The 19639-nt window shown below is 35.3% G+C and overlaps 1 protein-coding gene across 1 annotated transcript in view; it reads left to right on the forward strand.

The window, feature by feature from the left end:
* Positions 1 to 19639, forward strand: part of Dhc98D (Dynein heavy chain at 89D) — a 154703-nt gene that overhangs the window by 19153 nt on the left and 115911 nt on the right. Inside the window, exons 13-16 of the mRNA XM_017622557.1 lie at positions 5250 to 5402; positions 13967 to 14099; positions 14463 to 14548; positions 14901 to 15035. Of these exons, the coding sequence (XP_017478046.1) occupies positions 5250 to 5402; positions 13967 to 14099; positions 14463 to 14548; positions 14901 to 15035 (507 nt within the window). The remainder of the gene's footprint in view (positions 1 to 5249; positions 5403 to 13966; positions 14100 to 14462; positions 14549 to 14900; positions 15036 to 19639) is intronic.

Below are 19639 nucleotides of genomic sequence, written 5' to 3' on the forward strand. Positions count from 1 at the left end.
CGAACAGCTGATATAATTTTTGTTTACATTCAAAAGTGTAAAATTTAAAACGTACGAAAACTCATTACAAAGTGGTATCCTGGCACAGTTTATTGATTAAACAAATAACTACTTACTTCTTACAAGTTTAATTAGTCGCATTTTGTAATTTTTAACTTCCAAACCATCAAATTCAATTTTGTGATTTGCGTAAATGCCAACCAGCTGTTTTTGATCAGCTGTTTTCCTGTTGGCAAATTGCTGTTGGCAAAAATTTTTCCAGCAGAAACCAGCAGCTTCCCCTCAAAATGAAATGTCACTTTGCTCTCTCAACTTCCCCTACTTTGCAAGTTTTTTGCGTACGCGAACGCAAAAACTTGTAAGTTTTGGTTAAACATGAACAATTAACAGCTACGCGAACGAACCTAATATTTGAGCGATTTTTAAAACTTAAATTATCCGTTGAGTCTTTACTTTAACCACAGTGAAATGGATTTCGCCAGAGAAATGAAAAATTATGAAATATTTTGTTTAGCTATTAAAACCCTAGGTTTTCAAACCAGTTCCAACAGAAGGAAAGATTAAAAATTACAAAAACTTAAATGGGACAAGTAAAAACAACAAAGTTCGGGCGAAGCCGAATATTAAATACCCGGCGCACAAAAAAATATAGTTTTTTCGCCTTTCTGAAAATCCCGCTACGTTCAAATCGGACATCGCATCCGCGGATGTCTAAAATTCCACATTCGCAACATCTCTATTATCAATGCACGAGCTTCACAAGGCTGGATATATAAGTCCCTGCAAATTATGAAAGGGTAAGTTTTTGTTTGACAAAAATTATCCAAACTTTACGCATTGATTTTTCCGATTTTTTAGTGCCTGAGTTGAGTGACTGAGTCATTTACCTATGCTTAGAAGTTGGCGCCGAACGTCATTAATGGCTTGATTATGGTTTCATACAGAAAGTATTTTATCTTTTTAGAGGTGTTCTTTCTCTTCCCCATAGCACTTCTAAAATAGCTACCAGGATAGCAACTTGTCTAGGACGACGCCCAAAAGCGGGATCCTCTCAGAGAGCACAGAGGAGAGCGACCTCAAAAAAGTCGATATTCGCAACATCTGGTTTCAGCAAGACGGTTTCACATAGCACACCAAATTGTTGTATTATTACGGTAAAATTTTTGGCGTAGAGGACGCCGGACTACTCACCCTCTTCTTCTTGTTGATTAGAGCTGTAAACGTCTTACCGATTTTAGCCAAGTCAAAGAGAGCACGGCAGCCTTTTCTCTTCTGTGCCAACTAACACCAAATAGAAATACCAAGTAAAGCGAAGTCCTTCTCCATCTGGTCTTACCATTACAGAGTAGGCCTTCCTCTTCCGTTGTTACCTCGCGCTAAAGTGGATAAGAGAACAACAACACCATCACATGCGAGAAATATGGGAGCTTTTTCCAGTAACTCATCATAAGAAACAAGGCATTTCATTGGTCTTGTACCATTAACCAGTTACATTTACAGCTCATCTTCCAGTTACCCAGCTCGTTTTCCCCAAGTATCCACAGGAAGGAGGATTTATCGCGATGATGTCCGTGAGTCGCAAAAGTTCAGATTTTGGCATTTTCGCAAAATCGCCTCCATGAGTCGCATTTAGCCTTTCTTTTCTCGGACTTACATATAAACAATCCAATCATAAATACATAGTTCCCAGTCAGTATTCTGTCCCTTCTTCTTGGCTTCATTCGAAAGGCGTTTTCTTCTCGCGCGGTAATTCCATTACACTGTGCCCGACGGCACGCTCTGAGGGCTCGTGCTTTCGTTGCCGCCGATGAGAACTTGTTCACTAGATCACCAATCGAGCTTTTGGTGAGACCAAAGCTATCCTGAGAACTTTAAGGAGTAGCTTTCGCAGTTTCTTACCATAGACTCAGGTATGTTTGACTATTTTAGTTTCAAATCACATGCAGAACGCCAGTGTTTAACTACTCCTTGAACACTAGCGTATTCGGAAGAATCGACTGCTATTAAAAAGTTTCATCTAAACAGCGACAAATTCGCTTTGGAAATAGTTGTTTTAAGTATATCCAGACCTTGATGCGAAAGCATAATCTTTTATATAGCTGTAAGGACGAAGAGTGAAGATTACTACTCACAAAAGTTGCTTGCTGCCAACCAAAATCTGTTACTTCAATTGGCAACGATATTTTTTTTTCTAACTTTTAGGAACTTATAGTCCTAACCTCGTAAGCCATTCTGTAAGTGTATATGTCTGTTAATATTTCAGCAGCAATTTTGTTAGCCTCGCATTTGGCAATCACTTCATTCTTTCTCCCACAAAAATCAATGTATTCGAAAAGCTGTTACCACACACCTATGGTATGCATGTGTGTATCTAAGTATGTGCATATGTACGTTTATATGCATATGCACAATATTACGTAAATTTCCATACCTTTGGACTAAGTCCATTTTAAATTGTGAAAGCTTTCAGCTCGTCCATTCATTTATTGATGGCCTTTGGCTGGTCTAACCGGAGTCGGAGATTTCGTTATGCGTTGAAGCACTCCACTGGCATGCTTTTTCGACTAGCAGCCATGCATTTCTATGCATGCAATTGCATACATACATACATACATACATACATACATACATATTTGTTAGCAGAGTAGGAGGTACTCACCACGCCGCTGCAGCAGGCCGAATTAACTTGCATTTTATAGAAATTAATGTACAAAGATTCGAGTAAACTAACCAAAAAATGTTGAAAGTAAATATACAAATGGACAAAACGTGTGGATCTTATTTTTTTTTTTGCGATAAAAATTCATAAATGTGCTAGTATTAGAGCTTTGCATTTTCAAGGGAGAGTGGTCGTATGAATGTGGGTATGTTTGTTGTTTGCATACACAGATTTTGAAAATTTATATTTGCAATTCACAATTGTGTAACACGCAATGAGCTTTTATTTTGAGATGAAGAGATTAATTATTTAACCCTTCTTTGCATGATGATGGAAATTTCCATCGTAACATTTAGTGAACAAAAAATTGTGGTCAAAATAGGTGTACTGTAAATTGATAGTTGCTGGCAACCTTTTTCATGACTATTGCGTAATAAGAAACGTAGCAGCAAAAAAAAACAACTGTGACAATTATTCTATCGGGTTCAAACTTGTCATGTTGTAAAAAACGTACGATTTCTTAAATATTTTTGTGTAACTAATCTGTTTTTTTTTTTTTTTTTAAGTGGCAATGAGTGGAAAAAAGGTTGTTTTTTGTGTGTCTGTATATAAAATAAAAATGGTACAAAAATACATTACTTTTTAATTATTTTGTACAGAGCTTGGCATGCAAATTTGCATGATTAGGGATATTTTCATTATACTGGTTTTCAATTACTTTATAATATGCATTTATACTAGAACTTTTTTTTTACATTTTTCCTTGAATCTAGAGACTGAATGTAATATAATTCAAGCTTTATTTCACACAAAAAAAAAAACAAAAGCATGCAAAGAAGGGTTAAGGGTGAAATATTTGGGTGGATTTTTCTCTCAATAATTGGTGTGTGTTTACTTCTAACAAATATAATGCAAACTATTGAAATTAATTTGGCTTATTTATCTGAAGATATACATCATCATTAGTATAAAAAGAGCACTTATACGAACATGCTCTTGTAAAATTATTTTTGAATGTATTAATATTGTAACAAGTATTGAGCGAATTCGCATTTTTAACACTGTGGAAGAATTTAAAGGCTTGATCATAGGACCTGAACGTAATAATGACCAAACTTTATTCGAATAACTAATGAAGATAAAATAATGGAAATAAAATATGTAATATTCGTGATAAAATACACTCTAAAAAGTCCATGTACTGAAAAGTATTTTTTTTTTTTCAAGCAGAACCTTTGTAAATAAGCGCACAAGATTTTCAAGATTTGATTTTGAACATGAGATGTCCAAAAAAATGTCCAGCAAATTGTAAACATTTTATGTATACTAGTATCGCCCTGTTGTCGAAATTCGACCACTTCACTTTTTTCACACACTTTCATTTTGCCTGGAAAGTTTTTTAGGTCCATCAGCACCTGTTAATCGTATAGCTCACTTACATACATTGTTTGGTGGAGTAATATACATTCTGTTAAATAATTTAAAATTCATAGATGGTGAAACCAAATCAGGCACCTACCGGAAAATAATACCTTTCAAACAAAAGAAGAGTCATTCAAATTGGTTGAGAAACATAGGAGCAGTAGGGAGGAATAGATTGGTATGGGATCTAGTTAGCGTATTAATATACAGATACTGTGAAATTGTAAACAATTAATGTTTAAAACTCAAAAAACCAATTTGAAATTTGTTCTACGCCACACATAGGATAAGTAAAAGTAAGCAAGCAGTGTTTAACTTTATTAACACGGTGTGTAAATTTGCATTCTTAATATGCGCAAATTTAAACAAAAATTTTTTAGAGTGTAGCTAAAAGAATTCAATTAACTGATGAATCAGTGATAAAAAAGGATAAGTAAATCGTTGCTCAGTGTGTTAGAAATGAGTTTATAAAAAAAATCCAAAAAATGAACGATTTATACATAAGCAATTTATTCGCGACTAATTCAGTTGTGAATGAGCTATTATTAGCTTATTATTAGCGAATAATTATATTGCGGATAAAATTTTGTTGGTTTTTAATTATATAAATAACAATTTATTCGAATAAAGCCCAATTCTGTATTTGGGCTCTGTAAAGATTCTTATTTCAGATATGCTTCGCTTTAGCATTCACAATCTACAATCGACTTTAGTATTTATGTGCTTATTCTAAATATCAACGGTCGGAAACTGGCATTTTATAAATAATGAAAATATTAGTATATATATATTTATATGTAGATTCCCATAAGTTTATGTACATACAGATTTCTCATCAGCTGTGGTTACCATTTCACTCACTCATATATATTTCTTTTCATGCCTCCACACAAATATGCATTTCCGCTTCACCGAAAAATGTATGCTGTCCCAACAACTACCGCAATCATCATCGAATATTTACACCCATATGCTGCGCTCATGTTTCACTCCAATCATTTAATAACGGAAATGCCAACAATGCAATCCTCGCTACTCACTATTCCCAATCTACTCGCGGCATCAACCAACCATCGTCGTAAATTTTATATTATTTCATTGCCTGTTATTTTATCATATCTTTTTGGTGGTTGTTGTTTTTGCCGCTATTTCTATTTGTGGTTAATAGTTCAACTTTGACGACCTCCTGATGGCACATCACCTAGAGAAACGTTGGAATCGTCTCTTCCGTTCATCACTCTTCCGCATGGATAAGGTGCAACCAATTAAACAGAAATTCGCCGATTTGACATCCGTTGAAATTTCAACATTCTGGGCAGAGGTAAGATTTCATAAACTCATTTGCATGCGTGTATGTGCACATTCATTTGTACATATGTATAGTATGTTATATTGTACATATGTAAATATTGGACACATCGAGTTATTACCATAAGAAGGGTTTTTATAACACACGCATACATACCAAATATATATGTATGTACCTATGAGTGTTTCCATACGTCACATACGTAACAGTCGTATGGTTCAATGAGATATAAATTAATTTTTAACGCAAATAAAACATATACACATTGTTATGTCGAATACACTTTATGCTTTGACTTCAACGCCAATTCAGGGTAAATTTTTTAGGAAATCTCTGATTTAATATGTTTTAACTACATACGCCAAATTCGAACCAAATCTGACCATAAATATGGTTTTTCAAAATATATCGACCTGGGCGTCACCTAGCAGAACCATTTTACGCAAACATTTTTCTACTAACATAGCCAGTATATACATATTTAAAAAAGCGGACAAATTGGCCCAGAAATACGTTATATATATGACTTTTATTTTTTTTTTTTTTTGTCGCAGTACACCTTCCGATGGAAACACCCATATGTACATATGTAAGCATGTACATACATATGTACGTATGTACCTATACGTGCCTCATTTTTGTGTACACATGTAAATTTATAGGTATGCCTAAGTAAGTATGTATTAATGCACATTCTTTTGTTATTAATTACTGCCTTGTCGAAGATTTTGTTTAAATTTTGCTTTTGTTGCAATGTTGGAGCTCCAAATGCGTTCTTCGCCTCAAATAACATTCCAGTTACGCCACACAAATCCCCTTTAGTGTTTTTATTAATTAATTAACATAACTTTGCAATTTAAGGCTCAATATGAATGTTGTGTTAAGTTCATTTATGCTCCTTTTGTAATTGTAATTGACAGGTACACATAAGTCTTATAAAAACAATTTGATATAAGCCATTCTGACAAGCATTCACAACTATGAATATAAATTCGGAGACATTACACACATTATTATTAATTAAATTATTTTGGGAAAATTACCTTACAGCCGCACTCAGAAACGTTTCTTAAATTAGCTCAAACGGGCACTTACCTAATGATCGTTAAATCTGTTAATTAATGTTTCCTCTCAGAGTTAAAAATTATGAAATACTAAATTTAAGTATGGCCCCTGTTGCGGCCCTTTATTTTTGTGGCATCACTCACTTTTTTCGTTCAGTTTGAAATAAAATATAAAAATAAGTATTTATATCATTTTGCGCGCACTGGCTCAACATACGCAATGGCTGAGTGAGCAGGGCACTGCGTGCCATTCGAGAGATCCGAGTTCGAGTGCCAGGGTAAGAACATTTTTTTCCTTTTTTTATTTATTTTTTTTCTTGTTCAATTTTTATAAACTGTCCTTATTGAATTTTTTTGCTTTTTTGATCTAATTTTCTTTTGATTTATAGATTTTGTTGCTTGAAAAAGGAAACAATTTTTTAAAAATTAAATTAAATTTTTAGAAACTGTTTGCTGAAAGGCAAACAAGACCAATAACAGGCCAATTTTGGCATCTGTCTTTGAACTCACCTCAGTCTTTCGAGAGACAACTATCTTGAAAGCTCTTTTCTGTATTTGGAATGAGTAATTGAAAGATATGCTAATAGTGTTATTATATTTCGATGGCTGAGTGGAAAATCGACCTATCTCGGCAGCCAGTTCGAAAACCCCCTATCTCAGAAAATTTTTGAACAATGCTCTATCTCAGAAAATTTTTCAAGTACGCCCTACTGCAGAATTTGATTGAAAAACGCCCTATCTCGGAGTTTAGTTGAAGAACGCCCTATCTCAGCTGCCGATTCAAAATTGCCCTATTTCAGCTTATTTTCAATGTATTTTCGTTTGAGATAGGGCGGTTTTGAACCAAATTCTGAGATAGGGCGTAATTCAACCAAATTCTTAGGGTGCTTTTCAATAAAATTCCGAAATAGGGCGTTTTTCAATCAAATTTTGAAGTAGGGCGTTCTTGAAAAGTTTTCTGAGATAGGGCGTTTTTGAACTGGCTGCCGAGATAGTTCGATCTTCCACTCAGCCATCGATTTATCGTTTAGCAATAAGTTTTCTAAAAACTAAAAGAAATGAAAAAATATTTTTTTATAACAGGAAAAACTAAAAATTTGAGAAACAGAAACTAAAAGAAAAAATGATGAGTCAAAAAAGTTTCCAAACGTTAAATAAAATAAAAAATATGAACTTTTAAGCAATAAAACTTAAAAAAATTTTATTAAAAAAAAATGTTTCCGAGCATTGAACTCGGATCTCTTGAATGACACGAAAGTGCTCTGCTTACTGGGCCATTGCCACTGTTACGTTCAAAATCATTCGTTAAAAAGTTAAGTGAAGGTTTTTGTTTACTTAACTTTAATGTACATTAAATGCTGTTAATGAATCATAAACTGACTCTGAGAGGGATTTTTTTCAAATCGTTACTGAGGGACACCNACGCAATCTACGACCCAAAAGTAAACTTACGTGTATCGCCGTTTTTGTATAATTTTAGCATTCCTACAGTGTATGAAAGAATATAAAAATTAGTTTTATTTAGGGCCTTATTAATAAAAAATCTAATAATATGTTTAAAGAGCTTTATAAACTGACATTTTCATACAAGTTCTGGATTTAGTTAGTTATTACATCCACAAAACCTATTTAGACAAATATATTATTTTGCTATTAAAACTCTAATAACCTGTCCTTGCCAACAGTAAAGTCGATTCTAGCGGGCTTAGAGAACTCAGCGGTCATGACTCAGTTGCCCGAAAGTTGGTCGCACTTAGGAGCTGCGACAAACTCGTGTTCGTACATTTAAATGGCAGTTAGTTGGAAAAAACACAATGTATGAGACCACCAAATTTTCAGGCTAATTATGCAATTTTTTTGAAAGAGATTCATATAAGAAAATTTTGTTTTCCGTATTAGCATTTTTTGTAACGTCTGTTAAAAATTTTGCACAAGACTGAAAATATTACAAACATTTTGTGATGCCGTATAGTAGTCAAATTTATATAGAAATGTACTTAAAACAACAACAAAGTACGTTCACTTACATTTCGCTAGAATTTGACTTTATTTCTGGAAATTCATAGCCGCTCATGAATTGTTCACACTTTTTCACTCATACAGCATGCATACTTCATTAAGGCACACAATCCATTTCTACTGGGCATAAACATATACGAGTACCACGCATGGGAAGGCATATGTAGCGCAGTAGCAGTTTGCGTGGTACTCGTAACTACCAAATTTTAAATGTTTAAGCTTTTTTATTTTTTTTTTTAGCCCACCTGATATCTTTTAATCCAATATGGTCGATCCGAAAGGCTGTAGCCGCTACAATATATATTTTTTCCATAATGTGTCCTCATATCTGTAGTAGATAGATACATATGCCTCGTCCGCTTGCGCTTGCATTCGCAGTTTCATTTATTTCATTTGCACATCTTCCCTGTTGTTTTCGTCATTCCATTATTACTTCCGTTTTCAATGCGAATTTAATTGGATTTTCTCTACCGCCATCATTTTAGCGAATATTCAGGGAACGCCAGCGGACTTCTTTGTAACTTAACCACATACATATGTATGTATGTATCTATATGTCTGTATGTATGTAAACGCAGACAGATATTTATATACATATATGTATAATGCACATGCATACATGCAGCATGTCTGCCTAGCGCTACTCGATAATGCCGCCTGCTGACAGACGTCCGGGCACACGCATGCACGCATACTAGGTATGTATGTATGTATGTATACACTCCTTGCAGTATATCTGACTAGCTCAGAACTAGCGTAGAACTAGACCTTTAGCCTACAGTACTGGTTCTAGCTCAATACCCAAGCAATGCTTTCAACTGTCTAGTTTCACACGGCGATGTCATTGGCGGTGGCAATTGTCGCCCAGTGCATTACTCTGCAACCAGTTTTTAACTGGTTCCGTTTTTGACATTTTTTTATAAATGTAATGAAACCGTTTTTAAGATTCAATTTTTTGATATTTTTTTTAGTTTTTTCTTTTCTGTTATAGATTCCATTTATAAGCTGCACGCAACATTTGCACATTTACACCGCAAGTTTCAACTGTCCTGCTCAGCATCCGTGTTGCACTAGTTCAGAGATACTTCTGATATACTGACTGTCTCTAAATTTTACTGCAGGGCTACCACTACTGCGACTGCAGCTGGCACTTTTATTGTCCGTTATATAGCAGTAAGCACTTCATGGCGCGCGACTACAATAGCCCGTATTCCACCAAGCATAGCCTGCCCACCCTGTAACGCGTCTCGCAGTCACGCAGCCACTCCAGCATAGCGACCGCATTTTCTTGCTGCTTGCATCCTGTCGCTCTCATTTGCTGCACGTCCGTATATCGACATCACGCTGTCTTGTCGCTGCTATCAGTATTCGCGTCTCTGCCTTCCCCCGTCCGTAGCCATTATGCGTTTTACGTTTTCACTTCGTCACTTTTGTCTACCGCTATGCAATTTTTCTGCTTCATTCGTTTCGTATGCGCATCCGGGCACCTCTTATTCCTCTGTCGTTGCGCAACTTCCGCTGCTTCTTCTTCTTCTTCTTTATCATCCTCATCATCATTTGCCTGCACGGCAATGGCAACAAACCAAGAAAACGAATTAAATTGAAGTGTTTATTATACGAATTAAAAGCGACAATAAGCCGTTGGCTGTTGCTGTTGTTATGGCTTCTTTCCAAACCGCTTTTACGTGAACGGTGGAGGATATAGCCACTGTGGCTCGTTGTATGCCATCAAATTTAGAATTTATCGTTGCAACAACTTGGATTAGTTGTCCCACATAAAAAAGTTAACACCGCATATCCTTACAAAATGTGCAAGTGTGTGTGTGAATTTTAAATGATAACAGCGCGCCTACCTGAAGTTGATTGTTGGCATTTTTTTAAATAAAAGTAGCGCTTTAAAATAGATTTATTATTGTGAATCCAAACATGCGTAATACGATAAATAGCTCCCAGTTTTTCAATATGCTCGTACCTTAGTTAATATTTCGAGAAGTATCGCGAATGACCGAAGTGGAATTCTCAGGGATCATTCTTGACTTCAACCTGAATAGGAAACGGAATGTGATGGAGAGTGTAGAGAAAGGACTAGCGGCTTGCTGACCCTGCAGAAGGTCCATTGTAACCCATGGGGCCTTAGTATAGTCAAAGTGGCAAATCATGGTCGTTCACCGCCTACGGTACGGCGGCTTAAAGAAGCCAACCAATTTCGGGAACGCGATGATAATCGCTTAGATCGGCTTAAGGGAATCAAATCTGACTTGGCCGTCAGCATTGACTACATTACGACGCTTTGAGACGTCAATACAAGAAAAGGAAGAGTGCAATAAGGCAATGGGCAATAAGGAAAATTTTTGTTATTTCCCAATTGCAAGTGTAATAAGACACATTTGCTTTATTTCATTTCTGGTTGAGCAATAATATCAACTTTAAAATATTACAATTGAGAAAAAATTAAATTAAATGGACGGATATGTGCGAAAAGAAAAAAAGTATATGTATGTGTATAATTTTATATACATATGTAAGTATAAAATTTTTTAAGTGCCCAATGTCGTGGCGGTCAGCGTTCGCGCGCCACCTTCCGCTACCCGGCACCGCGCCGCGTTCGACGTCGCACTCGCGACCCCTCCCCTACTTTCCCAATTACGCACTGGTAGCATTATAACTGCTTAGAAAAACGAACAATGCAATAACTGACACTAGTTCACTGCGGAAACTGCTTTTTAATGTCCAAGAAATCGGATATTTTTTTCATATACATATAAAAGTATCGGGTAATTATGTGAAGAAACACTAAAATCAAATCAGTTCGTTTTTTATAAATATTGTTTCTTATAAATTTGTTTTTCATCTATGGTATAAATTTTATTACTGTCATTTTACTTTTCATTAAAGTCTGCGTTATTTTGATAACAAATTATACGTACCTCATTTTTTTAATAATGTTATTTAATTTGTTTCTTTGTTGTAAATATTATTTTATTGTTATCTAAACAAAAATTTTCAAAATCCCAATAAAACTATAATGGCTTTATTTCCATTTCAAGTTGGAATTAAAGCCATATAGAAATTACGGTTTTATTTTCAATCGCAAATGGAAATATAGCCATTATACTTTTATTGGGTATGGTATTATAGCCACCCACCTGTTGTACCAAATATACGTTCAAATTTAGATGTCTGAAGAGTAGGCACAATTCTATATACATACTTTAACATACGTGCTTCCGTCAGTAAAATATTAGAAATAAGCATTGGGAATTAGGGTAAAAATTTGTTTTATTTCCAACCTTTGTTGGAAATTAGTTGAATTTTAGTATTATTTCACATTCAAAAATGCCGTTTGCTTAATTAAACAGCTGATGAGATGGTCAAATATGGCTGTGAAATTCCGATAAATAAGGCTGATAATTTTTTTATGCGATGATCAATTTATCACTTGTGATCACTATTTTTCACGAGTCTCGCGGACGCGTAAGTGGTTAAGCGGGTTAATACTTTCATTATTCCTTCTTTTCTACTTGTAAAGAAAATTTATTAGGTGAATTCGATTTCTCTTGGCACTCACAATAGACAACTTTATCTCGGAGCTAAACTATGGAACTTTCCATACCCGAGCTTCTGACCTATCCTAGGCCTAATGGTTCATCCAATCAGCGACGGAGCGCCCCACAGTTGGGCGTCTCCATATAAGCTGGGACCAAAAATAGTAATCGTACCTACTACAAATTCCCCAATATTTCGTTTGTGTGCTCTTCTGCACTTAAGAGTGAGGAAATTTTTTTTATTTTAAAAATAATATTAAAAAACAGGTAGGCCTTTGTAAATAGTACCATGTAACTCCGTTGTTTTTCATACTAACACTTTAAAACTTTTAACGAAGGTGTATTTTAATATATCCTACCAAAATCTGTAAAATACGGCATTTTGAAAAAAAGTGTTGGTTAAAGCCCTTGTGAATTAAGGTGACGATATGAATGTACATATATATGTACACTGAGCGAAAAGCACAATGGTTTTTTCAACCAAGTTATGGTTTGATTTTTTCATGGTCAATAAGCCGATTGTAAGAAATGTGATTCAAGTTGAATATTTGAGAACAAATTCGTATGTATGGCGGCGGCTGAACGAGCAGAGGTGCTTGCTGTTATATGTTGGCTTCCAGCAGTACGAAGCCGTCAGCGCGATACATAATTTTTTTCTGTTTTTGGTTTTTCTTAATTAAGAAAAAGCATCTGTGAAGTGCACAACCAAATCAAACGACAAAGAAAGTTGAAGAAAGTTGAACACTTGAAGACACATTTACTGTAAATTTAAATTTAAAGTGTAAATTTACTACAAAAAAACTCAAACAATAATTTTTAGCGAGGCACTTACGAGTAATATTACATCGCTAGCTCAAAAGTGGCGTTATTATGAGCAATTCATATTTACTTTTATGAAAACTCATATTTTGGATATATATACATATGTACATAGGAAGCAAGAGAAATTAAAAATGCATCGTTTTGAGAAGAATTAGGGTACTTGTGTGAATTTTTCTCGCTTGCATGCAATGAAAGGCAGATCCGCTTAGTCCAAAAAAGGCACCGAAAATACAATAGTGCAAAATTAATATGAAATATTTCGATATACTATATGTAGATAGAATCCTTCTGATTCGCATGGAATTTTTCTTTACTTTATAGTTTAGTAAAGCAAAGTTTTCTTTAAAACAGTTTACAGTAGTTTGTTTAAATTCATTTGGAATGGTAACATAGCTCCTGCTTGGATATATAGGCCTTTTGTTAAATAATACACTCAATTTTTATAAACAAAATATTTAAATGTATAAAAAAAAAACAGTCAAAACGTTTCCATATATTGATGTCTTTAACAAACAATATCTGCAGGATAATAAACCGATACATTGCCAGTACCGGCTTAGAAATTGCTTTCAGTTCAAAGTTTTGCTGCTATAGCTTGACTAATGAAATCACCAGATCTGTGTGCTATCGACAATTCCCGATAAAGGAGAGATTGGATCAGTTAAACCTAAAAATGAAATGGCATGGCATGGGCCGCTAAAATGGTTGCTCGGCTTGGGTGACTAAGACCACTATGGTCAGTTGACCGGTTTTCGACTGTAATCTGACTGTAATAGATTAAAAGTTCATTAATTTACATACATACATGTGTATGTACTTTTTGAAATTGCATAAAAAAAAATTCTCGCATACAAAAGCCAACCTATATTTTCTCCAATTCCAATTTCTTACCTACCAAGTCATCTCGTAGTTCTAACTTGCAACAATAGCGAGCAGCAATGCAAACAATAGCCACGAATGCAAATAGTTATCCGTTTGACAATTATTTGCATTGCTGCAGTTCATTTTAGGATTTTGATTAATTCGTATTTGTTTTTACGCCAACTCACTAACTAATTCACCTTTTTACACAACTCATTTGCATTTGTGCACCAATTTGGCCGCTTTTAATATTCACCTCCGCTAGCTGGAGGCATTCATCAAGGACTTTGAAGAGAACGGGCCCGGCTCAGTGGGTTCAGACCTGGATAAAGGCAGCAAGCTGATGGACGTTTACGGCGCCAAATTGAATTCGTACGAAGAGCGGCGCATTGAATTGTGTAAGTATAGTGGCGCTTGGGTATTTGAGGTTTGCCATTGAGCAAATTTCGCGAATTCATGAGATTTTCTCATTTTTTTTTATTTGTTCAATTATGTAACTATTTTCGCTATTGCGCAAATACATAGCTGTGCGTTACGGATGTCTATGCTCCGTTCATCCACTCGCATTGCTGCCTGAGTTTGTTTTGCATTAGTTATTATTTTGTTAATAAAGTTTTCTCTTTTTCTCACTCCCAATGGACCTGCACTGATTGCACTGGACAATTGGATTGCGATCTCGTCTTGCTTCGGGCTCGTTTGCTGCTTTTACCTTTGCCATCGTCATTGCTGTACTTCCTCTTTCTTCATCTGTGCCTATGCAGCCAATGCGGAGAAACTTTTCGATATGCCAATGGCCGATTACAATGACTTCTCAAGAATCAAGTCCGACTACGAAGGCATGATATTGGTAAGTCAGCGCATCGCTCAAACAGTCAATCTAACTTTCACGCAGCTCAACAGTACGCAGTTCTCCCGGCAGCTGGCTGCTGTCTATTTAGTACTTGTACACAGGTGGCACACAGAGGCCAATCAACGGCAAACAATTTAATTTTTTAATTAATTTGTTTTGTGCCAATTTGCAGTGCAGTACGACCGGTAGGAGAGAGTTGTGGGTTGTGGTGGCAGAGCACCTACAATTGTGCTCCTACATAGACATAGCTACTTCAGCACAATAGTTTCCTTAATTTGTTTATTCACTTTACACTTTTGCAAACTTTTATTCAATCTCCACTCACTGAACTTTGCCTTTCTACTTGCAGGTGTACAAGCTGTACAACGCCTATAAGACTGGAAGAGAAGTTTGGTCCAAGACATTATGGGCCGATTTGGATCCGCAAATACTAACGGAGGGCATCGAAAGTTACTTAAAAGAGTTTCGAAAATTACCAAAATCGGTATGTATGTATGTATTTATGTACATTGTACGTATGTATGTATATAGTTACGAATATGGGCATGAAAGTAACTAGGAAACGACTTAACTATTGAAAGTTTCCTAATTAGTTTGCTTGAATAGCTTGCAACTAGATTAGTTGGGCGGATTACATACAAGGAGCTGTGATTTCGACGAGGGCTTGAAGGAATTTATACATACATATATATGATATATGGACATGTACATATATCAGTGTTTTATTCTCCTGAATAAAATTATTACGTTAGGCTACGTAGGCAACAACCTTACTTAGTTTATCAATGTTACTATTTCGTACATGTAGATTGCCCTAAACCCGTACAGCTATAAAGCTTCTGTTGTCACTAGTATCCAAAACCTACCATTCGCGACCGGACTTTATGAAAAGCGCCAGCCCGTAGGAGAGCTCAGTGGTACTAGTGCTCTCTTTGAAGAGAAAAGTATTGCTTTCGTCGCCATTTGTCCCACGAGTGCAAGCTCGTTTAGAGGCTCGTTGAACCAGATAAGGCTTTGTAGCTTCTTAGAATCCCTTTATATTGAGCCTTTCGCCAAAGGGCTTTGAGCAAGTATTTTCTGCGAGGCGCTTAAGTAACTTATATTAAAAAAAACAAATAGATTTACTATGATTAAGGTGCCTTATCGCACACATGTAACATTTGTCATGTATTGCATGTATATGAGAACCTTTTCTACGTCCCCCGGTGGGGTAATATTCGTTCAAAATCTCAGCCAAAGTTCAACGTCAATTCAGCATAGGTCACCTTGAGCATTTAGCAATTAAACTTTATGCATCAGTTTGTTCTGCTGCGATTTTTATACCCGAGCGCACTTGTGCACAAGGGTATTATAACTTTGTTTACATAACGGTTGTTTGTACCTGGCAAAACGAATCGAGATAGATATAGACAAATGTATACATAAATGATCAGAATGAAAAGAGAAATCGATTAAGCGGTGACTGTCTGTCCGTCCGTCCGTCTGTACACACGATAACTCGAGTAAAAATTAAGATATCTTATCGAAACTTGGTACGTGCACTTCATTCGGGCGTAGGACGGATGATATTGAAAATGGGCTAAATCGGACAATAACCATGCCTACCTCCCATATAACGGTAATTTTCAGAAAATCGGACAATAACCATGCCTACCTCCCATATAACGGTAATTTTCAGAAATACAAAAACTGCGATATTTTAGTAACGTTTAGTATATAACGGTAATTTCGAGAAATACGAAATCCTCGATAAATCAGTAAATATTAAAGCTAATTTATTCAGAATTGATGGTTGCATCAATTCTTTACCAGGAAATACGCTTATGATAAATTTTTGGAAAATGGGCGTGGCACCGCCCACTTATGGATATATATATGTATCTCGCTAACCGTTCTAGCAATTTGTACCAAACTCGGTATGGTTATTGTGCTTGCCACATAAAAGCAAACCATTGAAAATTGTTGAAATCGGACTAAAATTACGGCCGCTTTTCATATAACGGAAAATTTCAGAAATGCTTGAAATTTCAATATTTTGAAATTTAAGGACGCTAGTTTACTTAAAATTTATACACCCCGGCTTATCATGTAGCGCTAGCTTTCGGAAAGCTGGAAAACATATATTTAATACTTGCGCCGGGTATTTAATGTTCGGCTCCGCCCGAACTTAGACTTTCTTACTTGTTCATATTAGAAAGAAAATTATTTCCTCAAGATGATAACGACGGCGGATTGGAAGATCCCCTATGTCAGAAAATGGTCGAAAACGCACTTTCAGAATTTATTCGAAGAATGGCCTTTCTCAGGAAATGGTTCATGAACGTCATATCTCAGTTACCGATGTATTGAATCTATATCGAGATAGGGCGCGTTCGTAGCGGCAGCTGAGAAAGGGCGATCTTCCACTCAGTCGATTATATGCTGATCTTAATATAGAATGTTCGACCTGAATTTATTATATATGTAAAAAAATACCAAAGCTCTTTAGTAAGTGCTAGGTTAGGCTTAAAAAATATCCACTTTGGTATACAAGACGTTGTAGGAGTTCAAACTATATTTTCTATTTCCATTTCCATTACCCATGGCTTCAACAAAATTCGTTGTCTATATTAACTGTGACCACAAAAGATAGACATTTTCTTTTCCCACAACTAAAATTCATATTTTATTATAAATTTGTATTTCAATACGCATTAATTTTGATACCGTAATATATGAATGACCCCATATTAACTTTCTATACTTTATAGCTGAATTTGTGTCATCGCCACTTTTACCGAAAGCCCTTTCCGCTAATAGATGCCAAGTTTTACTCTAAGTATTCCGTAGATCATGTTTTGTTCACCAATCAACATGGTGTTTTTGTTTATTTCCTTTACATTCAGGTGTTCCTTGTTGCGTTTGTAATTTTGCCAACAAAAAATAATCCTTTATTCACCGAAATAGCAGCAGCGGCGACGTTGTTGGCTGCTACGCACTGACACGATTTCTACTCTCTGCTGATTATGACAAATTGATTTATTTACTTGCCTAACAAGTTTTATGGCACTTTACTAGCAGTTTCCGCTTGAACTTCCTGCACTTTGTTGTACAACGGAAGTATTTTTTTTTTTTAATTGCACAAGCCAAACAAATTTCGAAGTCATAAAATTTCTATTATGCATAAATTTTAGCAAGTCGAAAGTTTTTTCCACGCGAATGATATGAGTAGTTCAGACTTGGGATTTTGCCACTTGACTGCATTTTGAGGCGGTAGGAAAGCAATAGTGTTCACAACTTATTTTTGCAAGTGCGATAAGTTCGGTTAAGGACATTGGTCTGAGGTGCGTTAAACATACATACATAAATAATAAATGGAGTATGGCATTCTTTTGATTTGCTCCTTTTAATATCTTTATGAATTCTTTTAAATAAGTGGTGATACGAACGATGGCCGCCATAAACAAGTTATGCGTAATAAATAACACTCGGTAGGAGCCAGGTTAAGTTCTTGGTTCGTGCAATAGCATTCAGGAGAAGTTGACTACCCAACCACACATCAGCGAAATTTGAGATGACTCCTGGGTATTCCGTTTCCGCATTTGATTTTACTTCAGAACTTAATTAATATTATGAAAACTAAGAGGGTACTTCAACTAATTTTTTGTTCCAATTGCACTGAATTCTATGAACGTCTAAAATCTCTCGATGTATGCCTACGCATATTTGTATATACATAAGTTTATCTGGTAAAAAAAAACCCACAGCTCTCTCCCTCTCAGCAAACAAAAACCCATTAAATCTGGATCCCATTGCCGCCGTCCATTTGGACAAGTGAATGATGTCGAATAAAGATGATACAACTGTGGGGATTTCGTGGAAATATTTCCCTGCAATACCAGTGGCTGACCTAGCTCAGAGATTGTGCCAGATATTTGAAGAGTACAATATGAACAGATTCCAACATCTAAACAGCCTCCCTAAAGTAAAGCTTGGCATACTAATAGGGCACTATAGACTTAAACTATCTTTAAATTAGTTTAGAAGTGATGCGAAGTTGGACAATTGACTAATGGTCGGTCATTGCTATGCTAAAAGATTTAGTTGGCTTCTTTAAAAAGTAATCCAAGTGAAAACCCCATCTGCTGAGTATCCCGTTCAATTTCTTTGAAGATACATATGTATGTTCACCAAACTTCAAAAAACGATCTCAGTGTGCTGTGCACAGTGTGTAAAACTAGCTTTTTAATGACAAAATCTAATACAGAGAGAGACCGTCTAGAAAAATAACTTGAACAGTGTTTTAAAGCTTTCGAAATGCAGCGTTCGGAACATACCTAGTCTTTTACAATAGTTGGGGTTTCAATAGTTTTCCTTTTTTGACCTGAAAATAGTATGCAATGCAATTTTTTTTTTTAATTTTAAACATATATTTTTACTTTTTTATTTTGTCGAGGAATCCATTTCGATGATCAGACAAACAGAAGAACGCATTTCAGTTTTTTAAAGTTTTTTAGTACATTCTCTTTTCAGATAAATTAAAGGGAAAAACTTAAAAATCTTACTTTTGAAAGTCATTTGTAAGGTCGGGGTGATTTTTTATTCACTGTGACTCTGAAAATGGTCTAAAAAATTATATTTCTGATGTCTTCCTAATTATCAAAAGCAATTAGTCAGCAATTTTTCAATACGACAATTTTGATGCAGTTCAGTTTGTTTAAAGGAGCTCTGCTGAATTGCATCAAATTTGGCATATCGGAAAATGTCTGAACTGTAAAAAAAATTTGTTAATGTATTTTTCAGTTCTTTCGGCCATATAAATAGATTTCTTCAGACAAGTATAGCAAAAAAAACTGCCTTAAACTTTTTAAAAAGCTAATTGCAACTTTTTTTTCAGGTAAATAAATTAAAAATATTAAAAACCTCTTATTTATGACAGTAAATTTAAAGGTTAAAGATAAGCTTTTATCCGAAGATACTATTTTTCTTTAATTTTTCATCTCGGAATTTAAATATATACCATTACATTTATTTCACTGACTGTTCTCGTTGATTTGTCATAAAAAGTACATGCTCCACTCTGTGGGCCGCTTGCCGCACAACGCTTCT

Source organism: Rhagoletis zephyria, unplaced genomic scaffold (genome assembly GCF_001687245.7).
Source record: "Rhagoletis zephyria isolate East Lansing unplaced genomic scaffold, Rhagoletis_zephyria_1.1 Rzeph_scaffold_00048, whole genome shotgun sequence".
NCBI lineage: Eukaryota > Metazoa > Arthropoda > Insecta > Diptera > Tephritidae > Rhagoletis > Rhagoletis zephyria.